We start from the raw sequence: 26,996 nt of genomic DNA, 5'->3' as shown, positions 1-26,996 counted from the left end.
TACAACATTTAAAAATCTCCATGCTGGACAGACACCCACATTTAAAGGTTTTCTATATATTTACATAAACACGCACACATCTTAGTTCCTTGAAACCATACATTTTATTCGATATAAGCTTGAATGAATTTTCAGGAAAATAAAATCATAAATCCATGAAATTCTAAAGATTTATTGTAAAATAACTGGTGTCTACCACCTGAGTAACATCGCTAATGATTTTGATTATAAGGATAATATGTTAGTCTCGTTGAAATATAGACTTAAACATATGTTAGTTTACTTTTTAACTGAATAATTATAAGAACATTTGTTAACTGTTTTTCTTAAAACAGATACGGGGAAGTCTCAATGATAAAAATAGATCGAAACGAATATCAACATAAAATAAAATGGCGCTGAAAGCTCACATACGTAAGTATATCATATTTGTAAGATGACGTAAATACTCCAGAATGTTATCAGAAAACCATGTATACTGAAGTACCAGGTGACTGCAAATTTTCGATTAACAATGATTAAGATATTTGAACGAAGTTTGTTACATGCACACGTTTAAAAATTGCGGTTTTTATCCAATGCAATCATAGGTTTGAACTTGTATATATAAAGTGCCTAGAAAATCAACCTAAAGATGTTAGAATAGATCTGATTCGTAACTTTCTCCCCGAGCGTGGTTCAAACCTGTACTTTTTATGCCTAACTTCTACAACAACACCGCCTATCATTGCGCATAGACCTTACCCCCTCCTCTAACTTTAGCTTGTAAAAAATAAGCTTTCATATCGGGAGGTGTTACCTTCTTGTAGGAATTATTTATAAACAAGGATCTCTGATACAATACACGAAGTATTCTTTTTAGTGTACAGAAATGATCATATAAATACAGGATGGTAATCTATTTTTAGAAGCACACCATCACTGTAAATAGATATATGTTTATATCTGCCTGTGTGTAGATATATATGTATATAATATATATGAGTCTGAAAGATTGTGTAACAATACCGATAACAATACTGGTTGGTAGATTCTTATAGACTCTATATAATATATATATATATATATATATATATATATGTATGTCTCTAAATGTATGTCTAATCTAATGTACTTGTATGTAATGTGATGAAAGCTCTTTACATGGCCCTTTAATTGGAAATATAGTATTCTTATTCTTTTTAATATATATGATATATATCTCTGCGAGTAACTGCAACACGCGTATAATTTTCAATGAATCTTCTTTCTTCAAGAGCATGATACCCCAAATAATTATTTTTTCTTTGAAAGTTTAATATGTCTTGTTTAATGTACATACAGAATTGAAAGACCTATTACATATTGCAGTGTTACAAAAGTAAATCACTATTTCACTAGGTTTTAAAAAACTTCGTTCAGCTACAGTATACTAAATGAATTAAAGCGACATTTTAAAAAATGTACAGTAAATAAAATAGATGAATTCGTGTGGTTTTCGTTCCTTGGGCATTTCCTATTGAAAGTTTTATTACGGCGTCTGTAGAAAAAGTCTATAAATATATATATGATGTTTAACAGGAAATGATGTGAAGCTAATAATATATATACTCAGAGGTTTTTTTTTGCTATTACATGTATTATTTGCTAGCATGTTTTAACTTTATGAGTAATCAAATCGGTGTATTTTTTATGTTGTTAATCGTCGCGAATTTCTCACAAACAATACTTAGGTTTGCTTATAAACACAACATTGATCTATAATAATACGTTAATTGACATGTAAATGTCGTGTACAAGTTGCGATTTTGTACATGTTATAACATGTAAAAAATATTGTACATGTAATGAATTGTACAATACAAAAATACAAGCTACCACATGTTTAAAGTACCCTATACGTGTAAATTAAGATAGGTGTCTATTATAGCAAAAAGATGTAATAAACCTCAATAATATTTTCATATATTCTTTAAATATTTCATCCATGTTACAGTAAGGTTTGTCCTTTTTGATACAGTTAATGACCAGATGAATAGTTTTTATAATTTTTGTATGCCTTTTAAAACACACATCACCAAAAAAGTCTAAAAGTCTGAAAAGGCCTATTTTTGTCTTAATTTGCATGAACTTTTACTCGACATTCTCTAAATATGGTCTTCAAATTTCTTGACAAATTCTTGACATTTGAATACTGTCTTGAAATGTCAACTAGAAATAACTGCTTTTCCTGTGATCAGCAATACAATGTATCAGTTGACCGACCATGCCACTACAATTTAAAAAGTTTGTTGATAAATGAAAATGAAAATCATCATTTTGATGAAATAAATTGAATTAAAACGGATTTTTTTCTTTAAATTATGAAGTTAATTATTCTAACATAAAAACAAATTAAATAATTCCCAAAGATTAAAAAAAAAATTATTATCTATACCAGGAATAATTTTAAAAAAATGTATTTATAATGGGTCCCATCAATGATTTCTATAGAATTCATTGGTCTATAGAAATCATTGGTCTTATGAAATGGATATCAAACAGACATGCATATTTATCTAAACATTTTTTTTCTTTTCAGGAAGGAATTATCACAAATATTTATTTTTGATAAAAAAAAAATTAAAGTTCAATACTCATATTTGAAAACAAAATGTTTTTGGGTTGTTCTTAAAAATGAATAAGGTTTTTGAATCAAGATGGGAACAATTTATTTGACCAACACGAACGCCCCTCTTTTTTTAGCCACACAAACCCAAAAGATGAATTGTGGGGTCCAAAAATGACACATGGTCACATTTTGAAACTACCTACAACACACCTATTTTCGCATAGCAAATTTGACTTGCAGTTTTGCGAACGGCAAAAATCTAAATGCTGTTTGTCAATAACTTCGACTTACATTCTTAGTGAAAACAATTAATTAAACGTTTAATAAAAATAAAACAAAATTAAACTACATGAGGATAATTTAGGGTTTGCCAATTTAGTTGCACCAAAACGGTATCTTATTAGAATGTAGGACAGAAAGTCACAGGACAAAAAGTCTAGGGAGAAAAGTTGCAGGAGAAAAAAATCACAATTCATTTTCTGTGGTTATTTTCTTTGAATATAAACCGCTTATTTCTACAAAAATATTTTTGTATTTTTCTTGAACTATTTTATATAAACCAATTTTTTAAACAAAATTTATCAAAAAATATCAAAGATGATCAAAAAAATTGTTAAAAAAAAATGTCAAAGTGGCTTGGCACTAAAATGGCAGTATGGTGCTGAGAAAATATCTTTTGCATGATAAAAATTAAATAGATCTTGATTTTTCTAGTACTATGACACATTTCCTAAACTTCAATATGAATATATGTATTAAAAAGAAATTTCTCTTATATATTCAAACAATTGTCAACAAATTATTTGTGACTTTTTGTCCTGTGACTTTTTGTCCTACCAAATTTGTGACCTTATGTACTGTGACTTTTTGTCCTGTGATTTTCTGTCCGTTGACCTCTTACTATTCCAAATTAATCCTTGATTACTCAAAGTTTAGTTTAGCCATAAAAAAAAGGATTATATAACAGCAATAGAATGTAATAAACAGTACAGAATACAGCTGTTAACATTTCAGGCGAAATTTATACTGTTGAGATAGTGTCAAGACATATTTAAGACTGTCAAGAATGTGTTGAAACATATTCAGACATTATTTAGAATGTCAAGAATATGTCAAGATATATTCAGACATTATTAAGAATGTCATGAATATGTCAAGACAGATCGAGACAAATTTAAGACAATCGGGAATTGATCGAGACTTATCCAGACTCTTATCAGATGATACAGGAATTGTCGAGAAATTTCAAGACAATGTTCATACTGTCAAGACACTTGTCTAGAAAAATCAAGAACCTTATTAGACAAATTCATACTATGTCAAGAATTTAAAAAAAAATTCATACAAATTAAGAATATCGAGTAAAAATTCATGCAAATTCAGACAAAAACTGGTCTTTTCAGACTAAGTGTTTGATCTAGTATATGTATTTAATCGAATTTCCCGTTGCAAAATACTTTTACAAAACTGAAAAATGGAAGAAAAAGAGAAACTGTTGACTGCATCTGCCTTATTTTCAATATTGGTGTCTACATTTTTGTCTGCCTTTAATTCGATCTGAAGTCAATTTATACACAATTATTTACTTCTTTTCGATATATTGTAAGATAAACGAAGTTTACTTTTTGTGCATTACATATTGTCGTTGGTTATGTTACTTTTGCTTAAGTTCAATAGACCAGCTCTCAATGTCGAGTTCAAATCGAGTTTTACGAAGTATTTGTTTCAAACACTTGTACAAGTACTGACAAATATATTTAACTATAGCAATACAAGAACAATACACGAAGAAGTCAAATAACTTCCAAATTTTGAAGAATAGTAGATAAATATATATGCAGTTATAAATTTACAAAAGGTTTTGTGTTATAATATTCTAACTTATTAAGTTATTCAAATCAGTAATATGATTCATGAACTACCTTCACTTTTGTTTTAGGATTTGTAGTAACACTTAGTGAATACATATGATGAAAATGATGGATAACATTTTTTCAGGAGCACAAGGTAATAATTGGTATGAGGGTTTTTTTTCCAGAAAGTGTGGAAGGGAGAGAGGAGGGTGAGGTCACTTGGCGTCTGTTCGTTTCTCACTTTTTTCGGAGCTTGTTCCCACCAAACAGTCAATTTTCAAATCATCTGAATAAGCTGTAAGCTATTAGTGTCCAGACCTAAGTCTATTTTACTTTTTCTGTCTTCTTTCCTTACCAATGTATGTCTTTTGATGAAGTTATGGAATGTTAATTTTCGTCTTAATGTTTACCAAAAACTTAGTTTAAAGTATTTTGTTATTTTACCTCCTTGCGGAATGTTTTTTATTGATTACAATTGAGAATGCAAACGGGGAATGTGTCACAGAGACAACAACCCGAACAAAAAGCAAACAAATACATGATTATGAAAGCCACCAATGGGTCTTCAATGCAGTGATAAACTTCTGCACCCGACGGCGTTCTTCAAAATGCCCATAAAAAAATATACTAGTTCAGTGATAATGGACGTCATAAAGACAATAACAATCAAAACCAAGGAGTAAACAAAGACTCACAAAACCAAAGGAAATTTACATCAACAGTTATAAATAATAATTAAGAAACAACACGAACTCCACTAAAAACGGGAGTGAAATCAGGTGCTCCGGAAGGGTAAGCATTTCCTGCACCGTATACGGCACCCGTCGTGTTATTTCTTTGTTCAGTTCGATAATGATGGAAGGTTATTATGACTGAGCAAGAATATCAGATATCATTTCAGACACACTTTTGTCATAATGGCCAATCAGCTCATGATGGCAACCATAAAATTTCTTGAGGGTTGACCTTAATTTGATTGTTTCATAGCCCTGTTTTAGCAACTTTTGAGGAAGCAGTATTCCTTGTTCAATAAAATCAACGTACTTTGAGCTAGCTCTAGAGTAACGTATCAATTGAGACACATATACTCAATATGCTGGTGCCGCTGGGATGTTGCTACGCAGAAATGGATAAAATTGATTGTTTTTTTTTATTAAAGCTGTGATATACTGTTAATGTATATTGATGCCGTCAATGGACAATAATGGGGAAACATTTTACCTGCAATATATATTCATCCTTACATAATTTGCTGTAAAATTATTTGTCGTGCAAGAGGGCATGGGTTTCACCGTTAGACAATATCGCTATTTTAACGAGGAGTGACATTCCATTTGTATATCGCGCACAACAAAACTGACCAACCGAATACTATACCTAGATGGGCCGGGGGTACCGCAAGGTTAACTGCGGAACATGCTCAGAAGACTTTTGCCATTGATATAAAATACGCATCAACATTTTATGAGCTCTAACTTTTAGTCTTTGTATGAACATTAAATTGAACAGTATGCTGTCTACTGAATTTTTCTGCTATATTCAGTTGGGTTTTTTGGCACGTACGTTTCGGTGCTTATTCTTCTGCTGAAAATAAAGGATATTACTTTTTTGCAATGGTAAACACTGAAAAAAAATGAATCTTCCTCAGAAGTAAAATGTTTTAATTTTTAAATTACAAATGTTACAAAAATGGATTTTTTATATTGTTTACGAAATTTTTTTTATTTCTTATTAATAATTTTGTAAATATATTTCTATTTTTTTTTCCTAGAACCAGTGACACTGAAATCATTGTTTTGGAAATTTTTCAATTATCTAACCGGAAATAAGAAGCACAAGTATGTGTATCCTGAAATTTCTATTGAACAAGGCTGTCAGTCATTAGAGATATTATGTTACCAAGGTATACTTTAATATACAGTCTAATAGTACAAAATAATACCATCTTTGATGTAGGTCTGCATTGCGACAAATGATGTCCATCCAAAAAGGTTTCAAGCCAAATGCTGAGACGATCCATTTTAATAATCGAAAACGTTTAAAAACGATTAAAAAAAGTTTAGGAAGAAACTAAATGCAGTCTGATATCATGACTTGTTTCGGAATGTTTTGTTTATTATTCAGTTTAATGAATTTAGCATATAAGGGGTGGGAACATTGTATTTTACGGTACCCACGAACAATACTTTAGATAACAACTTTCAGGTTATAATTGTTGGATGCAGAATTCTGTATGGTAATACAATTGAAAATGAAAACGTGGAATATGCCAAAGAGACAACAACCCGACAAAAGAGTAGAAATCAACCCAAGCCACTCATGGATTTTCAACATATCGAGAAAATCCCGCACCTGGAGACTAATTCAAATGGTCTCTAATAAAACCGTGTACTTATTCAGCGAAAATAGACGTCATTAAACATTATAAACTTCGAAACATATGTATATATTTGTAGGGTCCTTTACTATAGATAATTTAGCTGATCTGTAACAATAACATCTTCATGCCTTATATATCATGTACTGTAGTACGCCGCTAGATTAAAACTGACGAAGAAAGGTAACACACGGCCAGCGAAAGCTCTTTTTTTGAGAGCCCAGGTGGTCGTGTGGTCTAGCGGGACGGCTGCAGTGCAGGCGATTTGGTGTCACGATATCACAGTAGCATGGGTTCGAATCCCGGCGAGGGAAGAACCAAAAATTTGCGAAAGCAAATTTACAGATCTAACATTGTTGGGTTGATGTTTAGACGAGTTGTATATATATATATATATATATATATATATATATATGTAAATGACCCATGCAAAACAAAGAATAAAGCACACAAGACTAAGGTAGTATTATATTAAGGTATCAACATACAACATTACTTGTATCTTTTGAAAAATATCAATCTATAGTCATGTTTTTCTTCTTTTCTGTGTTTTGAATGCGATACCTTTATATTTGAAACAAACAAGAAAAATAGAAGAAACATTATTTACTCTATATAAAGATTATAACTGTATCATTAATTGTGACTTTTAATTGAAAAAAAAACAAACTACATATGTTTCTGTTTATCATTTCAGAGGATTCAGGGCGTTCAAGATTAAATGTTAAACTGCCAGCTGGTTCCAAATTTAAAGAAATAATAAAAACACAATACATGACTAAATTCGAAGCTGAAATTGTATATCCAAATGGTACGTAGACACGAATTTGACGGATGAATCACTTATTTTTAATTATTATTCTTTGAAAATATCTTTCCTAGGTACATTGCATTGACTTTATAAAAAATGTTGTCAGGCGGGGAAGGATCTTTTTGGTAACTACATGTCAAACATGTAAAATAAAGGAAACTTAAATAGTCCCTAAAAGTACAGGGAAACAAATATGGTTTTACAGATGTTTTAAAGTCATCAAAGTGATCAAATCATATTGTTTTAGATATTGATTTTCTTTTCTTTTCGATAAATTGTTTCTTCATACCGTTTTATATCATTGATATTAGAGAAATAATATATAATTATCTTTCTTAATGTAGGTAATATCACGAATGAAGAATTTCGAAAATCATGCAATATGCAAAGCACTTCTGATTTGGACCTTAGTCAGTCAATTCCATACCATAATGAGTGTATCGGGTTTTCTTCAGCAAAGGACGGTAAATATTACTAGCACTTATAATTATTTGGGATATATACCACATTCATGTATACCAAGAATCTTATTAAATTTAAAAGCATTAGTATGAAAATTTACTTTTTAGTTTGTGTAAATTTTAAGTTGTATTCACTAACCGTTGTTCAACGAACCCATTGTTGTTATCATTTTACATTTTTTTTTTATCCTTTTTACATTTATCATGTTTATGCAGATTTTAATAATGTTCTTTTTTTATCTATTATAAAGCAGAGTTTTGCCATTTGATTAATTTCATTTCTTTTGTAGACCAAGATCAAGGCGCGTTACAGGTAAAAAAAAAATAATTGCGGTTATTAACAATTTATTTCTTAATACAAAAAGTGCATATACAAGTATACCATCTCATCCTATTCTCAGTAACTATCATCGGTATGTTGTCAACCAATTTAAAAAAATATATAAACACATTGAGACTTGGTATAATAAACAAGAGACACATATCCTTAGAAATCATTTAGAGGACGAATATATACATATTATTACATTCATCAATGGGCAGCCCTTTTTCTGTAAAAAAAAGCTTTTAAGATTCCAGTACGACAAAAAATATAACTTTTGAAATTTGCTATCCAGTTAGAAATAGAATAAGAGTTATAATTCAATTTATATTTCTGTGAACATTGTATTGTTCGCCAATTCTCAACTCATGTAATTAGTCTTTATGGACGTAAGGGCCGTTTTAACTGAAACTATCGATTCCATACACTAGTATATCACGCCATGGTAAAGCACACTAAAGATTAACGCGAGAGTATATACTGTTGTAAAAGGGATATCGTAAATCAATTTCAAAAGAAAAAATAAGAAAAAGGGTAATTGCATGAACAACAAAAGGAACCAGAGTGGATGCTTCGATAGGATCATGCATGCATACTTGTATCAAAGCATAACCCATCATGCGGAAAAATCAGTAAAATTATGAAAATTAACCATCATTTAAACTAACTAAAATGACCTTTCTGTTTTATTTATAGACACTTTCCTACGGAGGAGAAGAAGCTAGACTCAGGTTCCATAGTACAAAAGAATTGTACATATATGGAGAGGCTAGTTTACTGACAACTCTGAAATTTGAAAATGGATATGTTATGCATCGCAAGAAAACCTGCACACTTTTTACCTTAAAAGGGGAAATGAATTCTGCTTCTACATATTTGCAAAGAGTGGATGAAATTGAAGATTTGAGCAGTTATTCAAATGTTATAGCTTTTACGGAAACCGATAGATACCTTTACATTGAAATATTACACAGTGACAGTAAAGATGTCGTTTACCGTCTTGCAAAGGAATTCCAAAATCGTAATAATGTCACAAAAATAAGCAGACTGAAACATGTACTTCGGTTATTTGAAACCAAAAATCAGGCCCTTCGAAATCAATCGCAATGTTACAACAGCAATCATAGAGAGTCAACCACATGTCATAATGTAAGTAGCTTAAAACGGTTGAACGAACTCAATAAGTATACACCGACAGAAGTTGTTGATGCTCATCAGCAAAGATATAATTCAAATTCTAAATGTCATATTAAAAATAACAAAGATACAAAATTTTCGCAGGCTGAAAAGCAACAGTCAGTCGTACAGAATGAAGATGTTGATAACACTAATGCCAACTGTGAACGACACACCAATAACAGATTTAATGAACAATGGCTTGTTCGATCAAAGATGAAAAATGCTAGAGTGAAAACAAATGCCAAGACTTCATCTGGAGAATTGAAAATATATTTACAGTCATGGGAAAATGAAATAGGAGATTTAGTGAATGAATATTTTGATGAAAACATAATACGACAGGCGGTATATGGATCGTTTAGACACGATTTTGATTGGTGCTGTAAGACTTCCTTTGATAGACCAAGTATACCATGGCCAAGCATGCACCCACTTTTACCATATAAACTACGATACTTAGACAATGACGATGAAGCACCAAACTTTAATCGTAATCAGAAACAATGTAATGAGTTTGTGAGGGAATTCAAAACCGAAAGTCTGGAGAGTTTGACTAGTGATAGCGGTACTGATCAATATGAAAGTTGTCCTAGTGAATGTAGTACTGATAGAGATTTAGATCAACAGTGTACAGACGAAAATAACACTGATAATAATCAATTTGATAGTTAAAACCAGGGAAAAGACGACTGAAGAATGATTTTTGAAGTTTGTTTAATTTATCTTATCAACATCGAAACGATCTGTAAAAAGGGGGAATGCAACCAAGAAAACCACTTTTAAATATATTGATATGTATAATGAGGTTTCTTTAGAGTGAGTTAATTTTTGATTTTTCGTAAAAGGTTTAACAGAAAAAATATTTTATCTGGATTGAATAAACGGATTTTTCTTCTAGCACATACCTGATTACTTCTCTAGCTATATTTGGTGTTATATATCTCTAAACACACATTGATTGTGTTTAGTGACATTTTTACTAGTAATATAAGAATATATTATTATAATCAGCTCAATCAAACAACAACTGCAAACTGACGATCTTCAAAGATAATTATAATGTAAATATATGGCAACAATGCTTCCTATGTGCATAAGAAACAAGATACAATTAATGTACCTTATAAATGTTAAATTATGGTTATACCGTACCATCAAAGTAGATTCGACCTGTGCCCTTTTTATTATCGCATATGAAGTCAAATGTTTAAAGATGAAATGGGTTTTGAGATGACGAATATAAAATTGAGAAAAGACTTTTTCCAGTTAGTGCATTATCAAACAAATAAAACATCTAGCATGTCTAGATGTTCGTGAAAATTCATCTTCGAACTAAGTCTGAACCATACTCGACTAAATTCTGAACCACCCTCGACCAAAGTCTGTTGATTTCTGTGCCATTTTGTCACTTGTGGAAAATTGTCTCAATGCCAATCATACCACATCTTCATTTTTATATTGACCCATCTTTGAACCCTTTTCGACCAAAGTCTGAAATATATTCGATCAAACTCTGAATCTTACTCGAGAATAGTATAAACCACACACGACCAAACTCATAACCATACTCGACTTAAGTCTGAACCATCCTCGAACAAACTCTGAACCATTCTGAACCAGTATTTACCATACTTTACCAAAATCTGAACAATACTTGATCAAAATATAAACCATACTCAACCACACTCTGAACCATACTCGACCAAATTTTAAACCATACTCGACCAAAGTCTGAACCATACGCGACCATAGTCTATCCCATACTGGACAAAAGTTTGAATCAATCTTAACAAAACTCTGACCAATACTCGACCCAACTCTGAACAACACTTGACCAAAATATGAACCATCATCGACCAAACTCTGAACCATTCTGAACCAGTACATACCATACTTTACCAAATCTGAACAATACTTGATCAAAATATGAACCATACTCAACCACACTCTGAACCATACTCGACCAAATTCTGAACCATACTCGTCCAAAGTCTAAACCTTACTCGACCATAGTCTTACCCATACTGGACAAAAGTATTAATCAATCTTGCTTAGATTACGAAGATTAAGAACACTTAGATGTGTAAATGTGCAGTATGAATATATATATATGTATATATGAAAAAAAAAGCAAAGTTGACTTCCGTTGTTTTTTATCACAACTCTGTTGGATCACACCCCTGTTTATGAAGTCCGAATCGTATGAAAATTCACGAACCAAAAACACTTAAGATATGTGAATGCCATGCTGAGGGCCGATCGCGAGGGAATGTTACTGCTGAGAAATGATGAGTTGGTAATAGGTATGTTAATATCATCACGTATATGTCATAGATTCTAATACGAAGTCGTCTATTTCTGTTAATATCGAGAAACTCACTAGGATACGAAGCTACTAAAATACACTAATATTTGTATGACACGATAAAAATTACAATAACAGTCAATAGTTAAAAAGGAAGAGCATAGTTTGAAACGACCAAAACACATGTTCATAAAAAAAATGAAAAGTAGTTACATAAAGTCAACGGCTTTTGTTGTCTTTTATTTATTATTGAGTTTAAGCATACAATGTTCCTTGATTCCGTTATACAGAGTGTTTTATTATCACAAATTGAAGACATAGAAGTAATTACAGAAAACACAACGTTATAATAGTGATATTCGTCATAGTCAAACTCAGAAAATTAACAGTTGCATTGCTATAAACAAAAAACGCATTTGTGGAATCTTTCACCAGTTCTTTCTTCAACTTTTTGTAAACGTTTTGTACATTAAGAATCCTGTTCTAGCCTTGTTTTTTCTTCTGCTGGAAATAAATGATTGAAAATATTCATATTTTTTATGACGATGGTAAAAGCACAAACATAACAAACGCATACAAATTTATTATATTTAGTGCAGTACTGAATTTTTATTTCAGTACTGAAGTGAGCATAAGACAAGTGTATTTTATCATTAATCTAAAAGTAGAAACTATCAAATATACTCTTACTTAGTAAGTAGATGTACGTGGTTTGATGTGCTTTCGCGGAATAGTGTCCATGTTATCCTATTCATTTGATCTTAACGATTACAGTTTATCTACCTTAAGGAGGCTCGAAGGTTAAAATATTTTAGAAAAGAATTAGACATTTTCTTTTTTATTACAAATTTTATTTACTACTTTATAAGTTGTTACTTTATCAATTTGGTACAAAAGTCATCCACAAAATCAATTCAAGTATATGATAAAGTTCATTTATAGAAAAATATAGACATGATAGAGAAATCCTATATAAAAAAAATGATGTATACCCGTTAGCCCCCATAAAATTTACAAAAATATCCTGGCACTTGTTAATCGTTCACCGAAGACATGTTTCACAATCTGACCATCTTTATATCCTTTTGTGTTATCTTTTCCTCTAGATTAAGTTTTGCAAACATCTTCATTATGGAGTTTATTCGTATTTGTGTCTATTCAACTAATGCTGTTCGTGTTCTGCTAGTTTCTGGTGTCATTAAGTTTTAAGGAAAAAAATATTATAATGTTGTTCAATCATACAAGATCTCGACAAAAAAAACCTTGTCTTTTACAAACAAAAAGATATTGAGAATGAAGACAACAGAAAAAGCGCGGGATATGACAACTCTTATAACATGTCAATCTTGAAATCATTACTTTACCTCTTCTAAGCAGTAATAATTCCACACGAACCGCATATATAGTATACATTTCTCAGCTCATGAGAAATTCAAGAGCTTGCAATTGCTACTTTAACTTTTATAAACCATCATGGATGACTAGGATTTGTCAAAGAGCGTCTCCTCTTTTTGTTGAAGTTCATCTGAAAGTTCAAATAACCTCAAAGATAAATATTCAGTGTCTACTTATAATCTTGAGGTATAGGTCTTACGTGCTGACGTGGGGTATATTTTTTTCTTTTTCAGTTTTTAGTTTATTTGTCTTTGTACTATTGTGTACTTTTTAGTTGTTAGATTCTTGTCATGCTTGAAGTGACTCGGAAAAGTGAGATTTAATTAGTGTTACCTTCATTTTGATTACTTATTCACGTTTTAATTAATAAGTACTTTATTAAGAAAGTGTGTATAAATTATGTTTTACTATAAACTATGTACTATCAATTACGATCTGTTTCTATTGTCATCTTTGTCTGATTGTTTAGATATTTGTCTGAATCTTTGAATCAGTTGTGTTTGCATTAAGTGATGTATGTTTAAAACACTTTGGATGCCCAATAATTGTCACGTTTCGGGGTTTCTCACCCAATATTTTCAATATAACTTAACTATTAAAAACTGTCATACAAATAAGAGGTTAAGATCATAATTTTTTTACTAGCGTTAACCACTCATTTTCTTCTCGATATGCTTGCATAAAGTCGTTCATGACATTTGTTTGCCATTCGTTCTATTGTTTGACAAATCGGGCGTTTTATTTTTTTTATGTTTTATTAACCTACTCCTTCTCAAATTCACCTTAGAGTTTTATACGACTGCCTCTTTATAATCGAATAAGTATCCCGTAAAATAATTACTACGATTTGTGAACAAACATTTTTCAATTCGAAACACTAATTCGTTAAGCTATTCATTCGTATTATGACATCATTACAATTGTCGATCCTTACAGCTTATTCTCCGATGCGCATAAATCTTTTCAAGAGAAGAGACAGATACTGGGCAGAATAATTATAACAACTGAACATTTTATTGGAGAGATGCTATTGTGTCGACTGATGTGAGTCGTTCTCACCTTTAGTTCCCTTAAATTCTCTTTCTTATTTGTGTTTATTTTTTAATGCTTCTAAATATTAAGTGCACTTACCTTTCATGTAGTGTCCTTTTTTTTTGTCACCATCACGATATGCTCTACTTACAAATAAAATGCCTCTGCATTTTCATTTTTTTTTAAATCAGTTAGGTCGCATTTGAGGCTGAGCTTTTACTTAAAATCCTTTCATCGGTGAAATAACATTTAAATGACAAAATGTTGTCTTTTACACAGTGATCATGGTGATGTGTTCTGATGTTTGTTATTCAAGCACATCGTCACCGCAAACAAATTTGTCTTCTTGACATAAAGTTTACCAATTCCTGGTATTGGATCTAGAGTTCCCGACTGTGAAGCGAGTTCAAAAGATTTCTATTCTTCATAAATTCTGTGATCGATATAGAGAAAATGGCCATTTTACTTTTCATTGCAAGGACGACATGGTTTTATATAAACTTTTTAATATCACATGGTCCACATGAAAAAAATATTTAGTTACAAACCAGAGAGACGTTTGAATACTAGAAATCAAAAATGTTAGCTGTTGGTGATTGAACCTTCATAGGAGTGTTATTTTTCTATTGATTACATCGGTGTCACAATACGGACATTTTGTAAATAAAAGAGAACACTTATAACACGTGATTCTATGGCCACATTTCAGAAATAAAGTAGATGCTTTTTCAATTTTACATTTGATGCACTGTCCTTTAATGATATCATTATATGTACAAACTTCACTTTTATTTCGAAGTGGGACATCATCGTTAAGACTATCGAATATATCTGACTTGCAACTGGTTTTTCCTCCTTTGTCTAAAAATATATAGTATTTCAAATATTGAAATAACACAATGCATCATAACCTTCCGATAATGATAATACATTTTGACGTGAGAATGTGGAAACAGTAGTTCTAAGCGTCTGTGCGTCATAGTGTCCTACACATTACATTGAGATTTTACATATATATGTTTATGATTCTTGTTCTGAACGTACATAAAAGAGTCATTACAAAAACTTTAATGGGAAACATGTGTACGGTTCCATATAAGATTACATTGTTATGGTCCGAGACCACAATTATTTCGTAGTGCATTTCTTTTAGAACATTAATGAAAATTAAAAAAATCCCACCGGCGCTTTCTCAAAGAAATTTGTACATTGTGTTGTACTAATTATGGGACAAATTATATCAAAATTATAGAAAACTTCATCGGCTCTAACTAAAAATATGGACAATTTTATGTTTAGGGCGTCTTGAAATCTTTTGACAGCTTCCGAAGTGCTAATGTTTAACCTTTTTCAGCTGGACCCAAACTTTTTTACAGTGTAATTTCACCCCCCCCTACTTGCCATTTAAGGCATTAAACATGGAGAAATAAATTTTGAAGGGGTATAAAAATAAATGGCAAGTGACCAACTGTCAACACTAGAGACTATATTCGTGAACAACGAAAATCAAGGGAACAACAAAAATCCAGGGAACAACGAAAATCAAGGGACGACAATTGTGGTCTCGGACATAATGATGTAAGAATACATTTTAAAATAAATAACTTATTGTTCAACCATAGTTACAACTTTTTGAGTGTACAAAACTGGTAATGAGGAAAGACGTGTACGCTAATACTGGCGTCACACATCAGCTTATAGCTCCGAAGTACGCCGGATGTGTTAAAAAATCATGCATGCTACCAATACACTAGTAATTTTGGGTGCATCCAACCTGTCAATCATAACTGTAACATGTGATCAACGCGCTTTAAGCGTGTATTTGACGTACGAGAAGTGTACCTAAGCGTTTATCGGGCGTTGAAGAAAAATATGTTGGCGTATCCCTGGCGATTGTCTAACAGAGATGGAATGCACGCTACGAAGGACAAAAGTTTCTTGAACGTATTCGAGATGCGTCCCGGTCGTGTCTTGGACGTTCTATTATGGGATTTTTGTTACAAACATTCCCGCATACGTTTTAGTTAAAGTCTTGAAGCGCCTACAACATGCCTTAAACGTGTCTCAAACTTATCTGTAGCGCGTTCAACGCGCTTGTAACGTATGTATAACGTGAATGTAGCGTACAGGTATACGCTAGAGACACACTTGAGCTGGATGAACATTTGTATGCTGCATAAAAGTTTCCACGAGTTGTGTAGCGTTCACCAAGCGTATACCTTTGTATTTCGACGTGCTTCAAACTAATGCAGCGCGCGTTTAACGTTTGCTTAGCTTTCCTCTGGCGTGCAACTAACGTATACCGACTTTGTACTCTGTCTCTGTACGTTTGGTGCACGACGGTCTATACGCCAATGTGTGACGCCGGCATAAATTGTGTATAGAAATTCAGAGACTTTATCTGTGAAAGCAACTGCCATGTAAGTAATTGGGTAAAGGCATTTTCTAAAACAGTAGGTAAACATATAGGATGCAAATACCTCAAGCACATGAAAACATATTAAACAATTCTAATGTTATACAATTAATCCCACAAATCTGGGAAAAAAAGGCTAGTAAACAACGTCTATATGACTCTTTTCTGAGGAAAAAATAACACACTTATATATTCATTTATATCTGTTTGAGTATGTCAAACGTATGTAAAAACATAATTTTTGAACTTCTTTGTCATGAGTTAAAGACAAAGATCTTGGTTGTAGAAGTTAAATATAGTATTGAAACTGGTTTACTGACGATTGAATATGGTTATCAAAGGTACCAGAATTATAATTTAGTACGCCAGACGCGCGTTTCGTCTATATATAGACTCATCAGTGACGCCAAACAAAGTGCCAAATACGGCTAAGGTAATCTATGCCAGGGATAAGAAAATCCTTAGTTTCTTTAGCATAATGTGTCTTATGTAATCATGTCATTTTATGGCATACGACAGATGTGTAACTGTCGAAGTCTAAATTGCAATTACTGTTACAGTAATAAACTTGATCAATCTTACATAAATTACTTGAAGTACTATCGATTTATATATATATAAAAACATATGTACAAACAAACATCTAGTAACATGAAAACAAGAATCAATGCTCATACAATTAGAGGTTGTTTCTATATAACAATACGTTTTTAGATAATAAACTCTTATAACCCTTTGAAATATTTCGCCATACTGTACCTTAGCAAACTAGACAGACATAACAAAAAAAAACACTCTTGTTTGGACCATTTGACAGATATTATTAAGCAGATTACGTGCATCATGCATATCAAGAAAAGCACAAAAGCCAAACATTCCGCCTAGGCATTTTTTCGCCCTTTAAGCATCATGTTTATATGAAAATATAAAGCATTCTCGAAGGATAAAGTCGGATGTAGTAGCACAAAGTTCGTCTACGCGTCAACTGCACATACTCAATATTTTGCAAACAATTTAAAGTGGTACCCAACAACTTCACTAAAATCAATTTGGCTCGTTTAATTTTCATAATATTTTGACAAAGCATTTACTTTGCCCCTTTGTCAAAAATATAACAAATTAAAAAAATTTGAATCAACCATTTTATCAGAAAAATTACACTGGTTACATAGTAGTTTGACAAGCACTAGTTTTGATCGTTGAGAAGCTTACTTTTCTCGGTGTAATACCACCAAATCATGGTACGTCACATCCGGTTGCATACGAAAGTAGGCCTAAAAAAATATTCCCTTCAATTTGACAGTTGTAGAAAATTAACCCTGCATTTCAATGCACTTAAATTTTTCTGAATCGTAAATATGTATGTTGGGTGTCTGAAAGCATCATTCTTTTTTTATTTGATGGTCTTATAAAATATTTTGAAACGTTAAGGTTACATAGTTACCAAAGCGGGTAACCAGTAAATAGCAGTGTAAAAATTGGGTTGTCTTCCCTCGGCGGTGGTTACTTTCTTATATGCAATGAAATGTAGTGTGAAATTTTCACTGTATCACTGGAAAGGATTAAACTTTACACATGCAAAGTATTTCTTTGGTTGAAATAAAGGTAAATACTGTACGATTTTTTTAAAAGTGCCAATTTAACAAAAACTAATAGGGAAAAATCAATGGTGGTATTACACCTTAACAATACAACATGATTAAAACGTTTAGCTGATTTTACAGAGTTATCTCCCTGTAGTGTTAGGTACCACCTTAAATGATACTGTATTAGACTAGAAATACTTGAAACCAAGTTTAATTGATAAATAAAGTATATTTTTATTTAGGCCTACTTGGAAACATGTTTTCTTTAGATGAGGTACCTCCCCAAAGGGTTTTATAAGCTTGATAGGATTTTTTTATTTTTAACTTACTAAAAGGTATCCAGAAAAAAATTCTAACTGGTGCAATACAAGTAGTACCTTTTATGTTGGATAACTTCAAAAAGGATTTAAATAGTACAATAGCAAAGCAAAGAAAAGCAAAGAGTATCTGCAGTTTATTTGATATTGTTGTAATTTGACTTTTTTTTTTATGAATAACATATTCATATAAATCCACATAAAAAGCAAATTAGTAATTATATTATCTTATTCATTTATGACAATCATTAATTGAAGAAGATAAGCAAAACTATTTCAAAAAGTGTAAAAAATGCTACTGCTGGTTTTCCCCTGGTTTATAATGAAGCAGATATGGAAGGGAATATCCACCATAATTAAACAATTCTTCATTTGTAAAATGTAATTTCTTAATTTGTGACATGTAACTTTTTAATTTGTCAATGCAATTTCTTAATTTGTTAACGTATTTTCTGCATTCGTTCATGAATTTCTACATTTCTTGATTTGTGAAATGTAACTTCTTAAGGTAGAGACGGACGGGTATCACATGACCTACTTAGCACGTGCATTTTGCGTAATTAAAATCGGTTCCGATTCTTTTTTTACGCAATCGGTAGACAAGGTAAACAGCTAAAATGGCAGACGACTGCGACCGCCTTCGTGTTCGCGGTCGGTTTATAAAGAAAGATAGGTTCAAAAAATCCACAAGGATGGACTCTTTGAATGAGAGTGGTAAATCGATTCAATGGGGAGACCATGATTACGGTTCGAGGGGAGAATTGCCATCGGAACCGACAAAAGAAGAGACACCGATATTAGATGAAAACATTGCCTCGAATGTTACGGTTTCAACTGATATCGGGCAGAGTGAAAACATCTCATGGAATGAAGGCAGGAGGGTTGTTGAGTTGGAAGTTCTAGCGGAACAACTCTTTTGCAACAAATGCAACACCCCACTTCATCTGAAGGATATAGTTGGTGAAATGAGGTAAACAATAATTTTCAGCACCCCTTCATCTGTTCATTTTTTACAAACTATGTAGCCTAAACCATGTGAAGTTTGTAGGAATATGATTGCAATTCACCTTCAAATATGTCCTGCTGTCAGAAATCGTTACAATTTCTCTCTCAATCTAAACCCTTGTACAAAATGTTGTAGGAAATACATAATTTATTAATTATTTGGACTAAGGCAAGCTATGAAAAATCAAGTTAGATATGAAACATTCCTCAGTTCCTGACATGTTATCAAGTTTATAGAAATGACTGTCTATGAAAAATATACATAGCTGTGATACATACATGTTTAGTTTCTCACTTTTTGACACTATATACTTGTCACTGCACTGCATCAAAATGAAACCTCTACATACATTTGTAAAAAGGGACAAGAAATAAATTTGGCATTTTCAGCACTGAGGTGTATGCACAATGGCTTAAAGGTTAACTTTAATGATAGTTTTGAGGTTAGAAAGATAGAATTTTTAAAATTCTAAAAAAAAGAAGGTAAGAATCACCTATTTAATAGTAACACAGAGAGTGTATATATGGTTCATATTCTATAAATGTAACCTGTCCCAATAACCTCTCTTCTTTTTCTTTCAACACATCTTCGGTCTGGGATGTACATGGGTGGGGGGTTGAAGTTTTAAAAGGCATTTGCTAGGAGGGGTGCTGTCCAAATTTTCAAAAGGTTTGGACTCTGTTTTTTTCTAGATTTTTTAAATTTTAGTTTTAAGACCATCAATCTAAGTTTTTTCTTTTCTTCAAAATTCAACACTATATGTACATGTATTTATAAGGAAATCTGGATTCAAAATAAAAAGAAATCATTTTCTGGACCACAATAATTGGTTCCAACAAATTAGGGGTCAGAATATTTTTTTTTATGAAAAAAACACACACATATAAGATTATATATGTATAGCCTTCTTATATTTTTGACACAAGTTGGATTAATGTTTAACCTCGCTACATTTTGTATGTGTCTGTACCAAGTCAGGAGCCTGTAATTCAGTGGATCAGTTGTTAGTTGCTATATATATTATATTTGTTTTTTGTTTATTATTTTGTACATGTATAAATCAGGCTGTTACTTTTCTCATTTGAATTGTTTGACAACATTGTTTCTTAGCCTTTTATACATTGTAGGTAATTTTACTATGCTACAGGGTTTTACTCATTTTTTGTAGGCCCTTCAGGCTGACCTAAAGTTGTTAAATTCTGTGTCGTTTGGTGTCTTGTTGAGATTTGTGTAGATGGTTGTTTTATTGGAAATCATACCACATCTTATATAAATAAAATTTTGTTTCTTTCCCCTTCCCTTATATAATGCAACCTATATATACATGTATATAACTACCGAAGAAAATGTCCCTACAGAACCCTACTCAAAAAATGTTGTTTTGACATTTTGAATAGAAATAGTTGTTTTCTTTCAAGTCTATTGATAGACAATGATAGATAATAAAAATGTAAATTTCTTGACATTTTGGTAAATTTCACTTCATGAATACAAAATAAGATATTTTTCCTACATAACCTTCAGGTACATTTTTGTATACATGTATGTACCTACCCAGTACATACCCAGTCCCAGTAAATATAATTTTTGTCTGAAAGGAGAAACAACATATATTTTAAGTTTGGCCTCCCGATAAAAGAAAATGATATGAGCTACCGTTCATTATAATAACTATATTAAATTTTTATCTTACAGGTACGGCTTAGGTAGTCTTTTGGAGGTGGTATGTCAGATATCTTCGGGTATGAAACTGATATCTACAGGCAAGCGGAATGAGAAAGGAGCATTTGATATTAACTCAAAAGTCGCTCTTGGTAAGTGCAAAAAGCTTTAATATTTATTTTGTATTTCATTTATCATTCTGACATGTAAATGTTTTTAAAGTAGTTTCTTTCAAACCCATGACAAGGGTATGAGGTGTTGAAATTTGGGTACTGTGTAGTCTTATTTATTATTTAGTGTTAGGGACGACATCAAAAGTTCAATGAAGGATAAAAAACTTTAATTCACATAGTTTTTCCTCTGACACCACCCCCCCCCCCCCCCACCCCACCCCAACCCTCTCCCCACCCCCTCTTAACTTAATTTGGGAAAAATTGATTGACCCATATAGATATATGTAAAAATCAATGTCGGATAACCACATCTTTCAGCAGTTCACCCCCACCCCAAACTATTTGAATTAAGTTGTTTATCTTACATTGATCTTTTGATGTCGTCCCTTACTTACACCAAGGATTTCTTACAGTGTAGCTATTACAAATCACTGCAGTGGCTGTATACATGTATATGATATATTGTTCGTGCCAAATGTTAAACTAAGAAAAATATTTCATCATTTCCAGGACAACATTTTTTATTCTATTTTTAAAACACTTTTTTTAATTCAAAGGATTTTTGGCATCTTCCAGAAAAGAAAATCCTATCATCATAACCTCACTTAGTAAACAGCAAACCAATGTATGGGCTTAAATTGATTTTAAGTAAGGAAGTTGTATTTTCTATGTATTTCTGCTTGAACATTAAAAAGGTCAAAATGAATTATGACATTGAGTTTTATCTGCTCAATACATGTAGGTTATAGCGCTATCAATTGTCACCCGCTCTTTTATTGAATTGTAATTGATTTGATTGATAAAGATATCTATATGCAGTATATAGATAGTAAAAATTAATAATCATAGTTAATCATAATAATTTCAGCAATGATGCACTCTGGAATGGGTCCTGATCATGTTGTGAATTTTCTCAGCACATGTAACATACCCCCACCTGATCCCAAGACACTGAAAAAAAAAGGAGAAATCTATAGCATTGTCACTTATGGATGAGGCATCTGATTCCTGCAAAACTGCTAGTGTAGAAGAAAAAGCTGTTTCCCCATCTGATGAATTGGAATGCAGTTTTGACGCTGGTTGGCAAACAAGAGGCTCTGGTTGGCAATATAACAGTAACACAGGTATCAAGTCAACATCAGCAATATTATACATGTAAAAATAGCAGTGGAGATGTTTATTGATGTGTAAATGCTTCCGAGTTGCTTATAAACTGAATCAAGTCAGAAGGAAATGATGTAAAACATGTGTGTTATTTAATTCTGTAACCTTTACACATCAATAAACTTGTCCAAAATAACTATTTAGGTTTCAACTATGAAAATAATGGGTACATATAGGTTTACCACTGTCCCTCGATGTATATATCTGTCCTTTCCTACCGATCATGGTTAAATTTTTTATGTTTAGGGCCATATTCAACCTACTTTACATGGTAGACCAATATACTTGGTCAAAAGATTTTCCCTAGGAATAACTAGTAGAACTGTACATTTGGGTTCAATAAAATATAGGCCATTCTATCCTACAGTAATGTGTTAAGTATTAAAAAGAAGATGTGGTATGATTGCAAATGAGACAACTCTCCACAAGAGACAAATCACAAAGAAATTTACAACTATAGGTCACTGTACAGCCTTCAACAATGAGCAAATCCCATACCGCATAGTCCGCTATAAAAGGCCAAGAAATGACAGTGTAAAACAATTCAAACCAGAAAACTAACAGCCTAATTTAAGGTCCAATTCTCAGCTACTATTTTATTTCAATGAAATTTGGTAATAAGTTAGATTTTGATATTCTAATAGATACAGATGAGATGTACCTGCTATTTTGGAATTTTTAGTTTTTTTTTGCAACTTACGGCTCAACAGCAAAAAAAGCTAAGCAAAACTTATATTTACATCTGTGTCATGTATTTAAGAAATAATTCATGGGGGCTTGAATGTATCGTGATTTTACCACAGGTTGGCCCTTTATGACAAATATTTTACCCTGAGCAATAGCGAGGGGTAATATGTCAGCATAAAGGGACAACCTGTGGTAAAATCAAGATATATTCAAGCCCCATGAATTATTTCTATTCTAATAGGACAAATATGGCAATTGTTTTGGTTCGAGGTGCTCTATGTGAAGGCATTATTTGCCGTTTCCATAAATAAACACATTATTAAATTGACGTAAAAGAACAGAGAAAACTGAATAAGTGACACAGTACACTATTTTCAATAAAATATTATGATAGGTTTGAATGAATTTAAATGACAATTGTACTTATATGCCTTATACATGTTGTAAGTTCACAAAAATTGCTTATATTACACATTTTAGCATCGACTGTTTACGTTTTCTTGTTTGTGACGATTTTAGGTTTCACAAGCGTGTATTTTCCCGTAAATGCATCTATTCTAATGTCATTGTTCTATGAAGTTGATTACCTCATTCATTAAAAAGCATATGACGTGGAAGTATGATCAGAACAGCCCAATCAATATATTCATATTTTACCACGGGTGTGTACTCAAAACTTTTGAAGGACGTCATATTAGAATTTCAAACATTATTCATGTATTTTCTATTTTGAATATAATTATTAGAAACTGTTTTCAACCTTTTCTTATGTGACTAAAATTGACATGGACTTTGTATTTTTTCAGGACATTCCAGTCTAGTTGGTGTAAAGACTGGAAAAGTTCTAGACTATGATGTAAGAAGTAAACTATGCAGTATATGCCAGCATCATTTGGGAAGAAAGGAAACAGTTCCAAATCATCCATGCAACAGTAATTGGCAAGGTACACAAACAACATTTTTTTTAAAACGTCTTTTTCAAGCAAAATCCAATAGCGATGATTTCAGGTTAATCCAGATTTCTGTTCCCTATAGTCTGTCCGCCTGTTACAAGTTGTGCCCCTATATATCTAGAGAATCATTATGATTTCATACATTGGTTTCAGAACTATATGTTCCCATTCAAATGCATTGATCGTCAAAAAAAAAAGGTGGGGTTCCAACCCCCTGGAACCCTCCACCTGGATCCGCCACTGTCCCAATGTCAAATAACTATATGATTTTTTAAGTTACTTGTATAAAAAGGGAGATGAAATAAGTTTCAGTCATCTTAAATAGTTCTCATGTAAGAAATTGTAGTATTTACAGTGTCCTTTTTTGTTACAGGGTCAAGTAAAGGCATGGAGCTGGACATGGCTTTATCAATGGTTACTAGGATGGACAACAGAGGGTGCACAGTTGGGATCATTCACGCAGGCAATGACTCCACAACAACCTCAAGACTGAAGCAAAAGTTTGCAAACATAAAAAAAAAGAGACGACAAAAACCATGTCAAGAAAAATCTGTCGAAACAACTGTATGCAGCAGCAAATAAGTACAAAGAGCTGAAGGGGAAAGGAGTTATTGCTTACATACTTAGATGTTACATGTATGCTATAAGTTCAAAACAATCAAAGGAGGATGAACTTTGTGAAAGATTACAAAGTATAGTTCCTCACCTATTTGGAGACCATTCAGGCTGTTCTGGGGATTGGTGCACATATTCCAAGCAACCAGAAACTTACAGGTTTTAATTTTTTTAAATTTGAAGGATGTTATACATATAAAAGAAAGTGTTTTTAATGTTTTTATACGACCGCAAAAATCGAAAATTTTTTGGTCGTATATTGGTTTCACGTTGGCGTCAGCGGCGGCGGCGTCGTCTTAGTCCGAATACTTTTGGTTTTCGCACTATAACTTTAGTTTTTAAGTAAATAGAAATGTATGAAATTTAAACACAAGGTTTATGACCATAAAAGGAAGGTTGGGATTGATTTTGGAAGTTTTGGTCCCAACAGTTTAGGAATTAGGGGCTAAAAAGGGCCAAAATAAGCATTTTCTAGGTTTTCGCACTATAACTTTAGTTTTAGTAAATAGAAATCAATGATATTTTAACATAAAGTTTATGACCACAAAAGGAAGGTTGGGATTGATTTTGGGTGTTTTGGTTCCAACTGTTTAGAAATTAGGGGCCAAAAAAGGGCCCAAATAAGCATTATTCTTGGTTTTTGCACAATAACTTTAGTATAAGTAAATAGAAATCATTGAAATTTAAACACAAGATTTATCAACACAAAAGGAAGGTTGGGATTGATTTTGGGAGTTGAGATCACAACTGTTTAGAAATTAAGGGCAAAAAAGGGGCCCAAATAAGCATTTTTCTTGTTTTTCGCACCATAACTTTAGTATAAGTGAATAGAAATCTATGAAATTTAAACACAAGCTTTATGACCATAAATGGAAGGTTGGGGTTGATTTTGGGAGTTTTGGTCCCAACAGTTTAGAAATAAGGGCCCCAAAGGGTCCAAAATTAAACTTAGTTACTTGCTAATGGACTATTCTATCTGAGATATTATAATAACAAAATGAGTTTTCGGGTAACATAAAAATGTAAGAGCAAATATTCAAATACAACACGGTTTTTGTTATGCACATTTACTATTAATTTTTAAAAAACTTCATCCGACAGGTTCTTCATTTTTACGCCCTGAAGATATGTGATGTTGTCCAATCAAAATCCTTGGTATAAAAAAATGCATTACAATACATAATGAATTACACAGAGTTCAGCAGCTTAAGGAATATTCAACTATGTAACTAAGTGGTAAATAAAATTGTACAGTTTAGATCTATTTGAAACATTGCCATAAATCAACATACATGTATTTTCTTTTATATCATTTCAGATATAAACATCTCCCAAAAGGTGAACCATTGTCAAATGAAAACCTGCGTAAGCACTTAGAGACAGTGACAGAAAATTACAAGAAAAGATCAAGCCAACTTGTAGATTTAGGCTCAACACAGAGCAATGAAAATTTCAACAATATAGTGGCAAGCAAGGCTCCAAAAAATAGGTCAGTAACTAAAAACATTGATTATAACCTTTCAGTAACATCCACCCAAACAAACATAACAATAAAAAATAGAGGTCTTTCATTTTTGAAGGGAGATGATTGCTGTTTGTCCGTCAAATGAAAATTGATTATTTAAGATTTTTTTTTATCTGAAAACTGACTTAGCAGAATTCTATTTTTTAAAATATGATCATTGGCATATTCTTAAAAAAACAATCCTTCATTTTGATATTATTGTATAAACAAAAAATAACCAACAGTGCAATTGTTGGGGTCCATTGACTGCCTAAGAGGGGGGCCACTCTCGTCATGCTCCAGTGATTCCCTATATAATCAATCATTTTTTCCCAGAAAAAGAGGGGCCGGGCTCAATGAAAACCCTCTTAATCCGCCTCTGTATACGGATGTATGAAAACACAGATTTCAAATAAATACTGCAATTTGAACATCATAATCCATTTTGTTTTACTTATTAACTTTGTAAAAACTAACATGGGGGAAAATACTTTTAATTTTAATCATTGTTCGTATATATTATAGTATCTAAATAACCGTATATGTAAAATCCTATAGATATCTTTTCCCTGATCTTTGCGTTGAACA

At 32.0% G+C, this 26,996-nt stretch overlaps 1 protein-coding gene, 1 long non-coding RNA gene and 1 pseudogene across 5 annotated transcripts in view; 2 read left to right on the top strand and 1 right to left on the bottom strand.

Moving 5' to 3' along the window:
* The first annotated feature begins 331 nt into the window (after window positions 1-331).
* On the top strand, window positions 332-11,733 carry LOC143047336 (uncharacterized). The gene is made up of 7 exons (XM_076220371.1): window positions 332-414; window positions 4,530-4,597; window positions 6,215-6,346; window positions 7,518-7,631; window positions 7,976-8,095; window positions 8,383-8,405; window positions 9,111-11,733. Exons 2-7 carry the CDS (start codon window positions 4,558-4,560, stop codon window positions 10,263-10,265), a joined length of 1,584 nt encoding a protein of 527 aa, XP_076076486.1. The 5' UTR covers window positions 332-414; window positions 4,530-4,557; the 3' UTR covers window positions 10,266-11,733.
* A 442-nt stretch (window positions 11,734-12,175) lies between these two features.
* LOC143047337 (uncharacterized) overlaps window positions 12,176-26,996 on the bottom strand; it is a 28,958-nt gene continuing 14,137 nt past the window's right edge. For all 4 annotated transcript variants that reach the window (XR_012969505.1, XR_012969504.1, XR_012969506.1 and 1 more), the window contains 3 exons: window positions 14,425-15,186; window positions 13,263-13,423; window positions 12,176-12,402 (listed from right to left, as the gene is read on the bottom strand). This is a non-coding gene — a long non-coding RNA (uncharacterized LOC143047337). The remainder of the gene's footprint in view (window positions 12,403-13,262; window positions 13,424-14,424; window positions 15,187-26,996) is intronic.
* Window positions 19,205-26,514, top strand: LOC143048786 (uncharacterized; annotated as a pseudogene).

The sequence above is a fragment of the Mytilus galloprovincialis genome, chromosome 10 (genome assembly GCF_965363235.1).
Source record: "Mytilus galloprovincialis chromosome 10, xbMytGall1.hap1.1, whole genome shotgun sequence".
In the NCBI taxonomy this organism is placed as follows: Eukaryota; Metazoa; Mollusca; class Bivalvia; order Mytilida; family Mytilidae; genus Mytilus; species Mytilus galloprovincialis.
This window is presented reverse-complemented; position numbering and strand designations above follow the sequence as displayed.

Bases quoted from the DNA above. Each gene is read 5' to 3' on its own strand.
- LOC143047336 (XM_076220371.1), top strand. From the start codon at position 4,558: ATGATGAAAATGATGGATAACATTTTTTCAGGAGCACAAG. The intron at 6,347-7,517 runs GTATACTTTAAT...TTATCATTTCAG, and splicing joins AGAGATATTATGTTACCAAG to AGGATTCAGGGCGTTCAAGA. The intron at 8,406-9,110 runs GTAAAAAAAAAA...TTTTATTTATAG, and splicing joins AAGATCAAGGCGCGTTACAG to ACACTTTCCTACGGAGGAGA.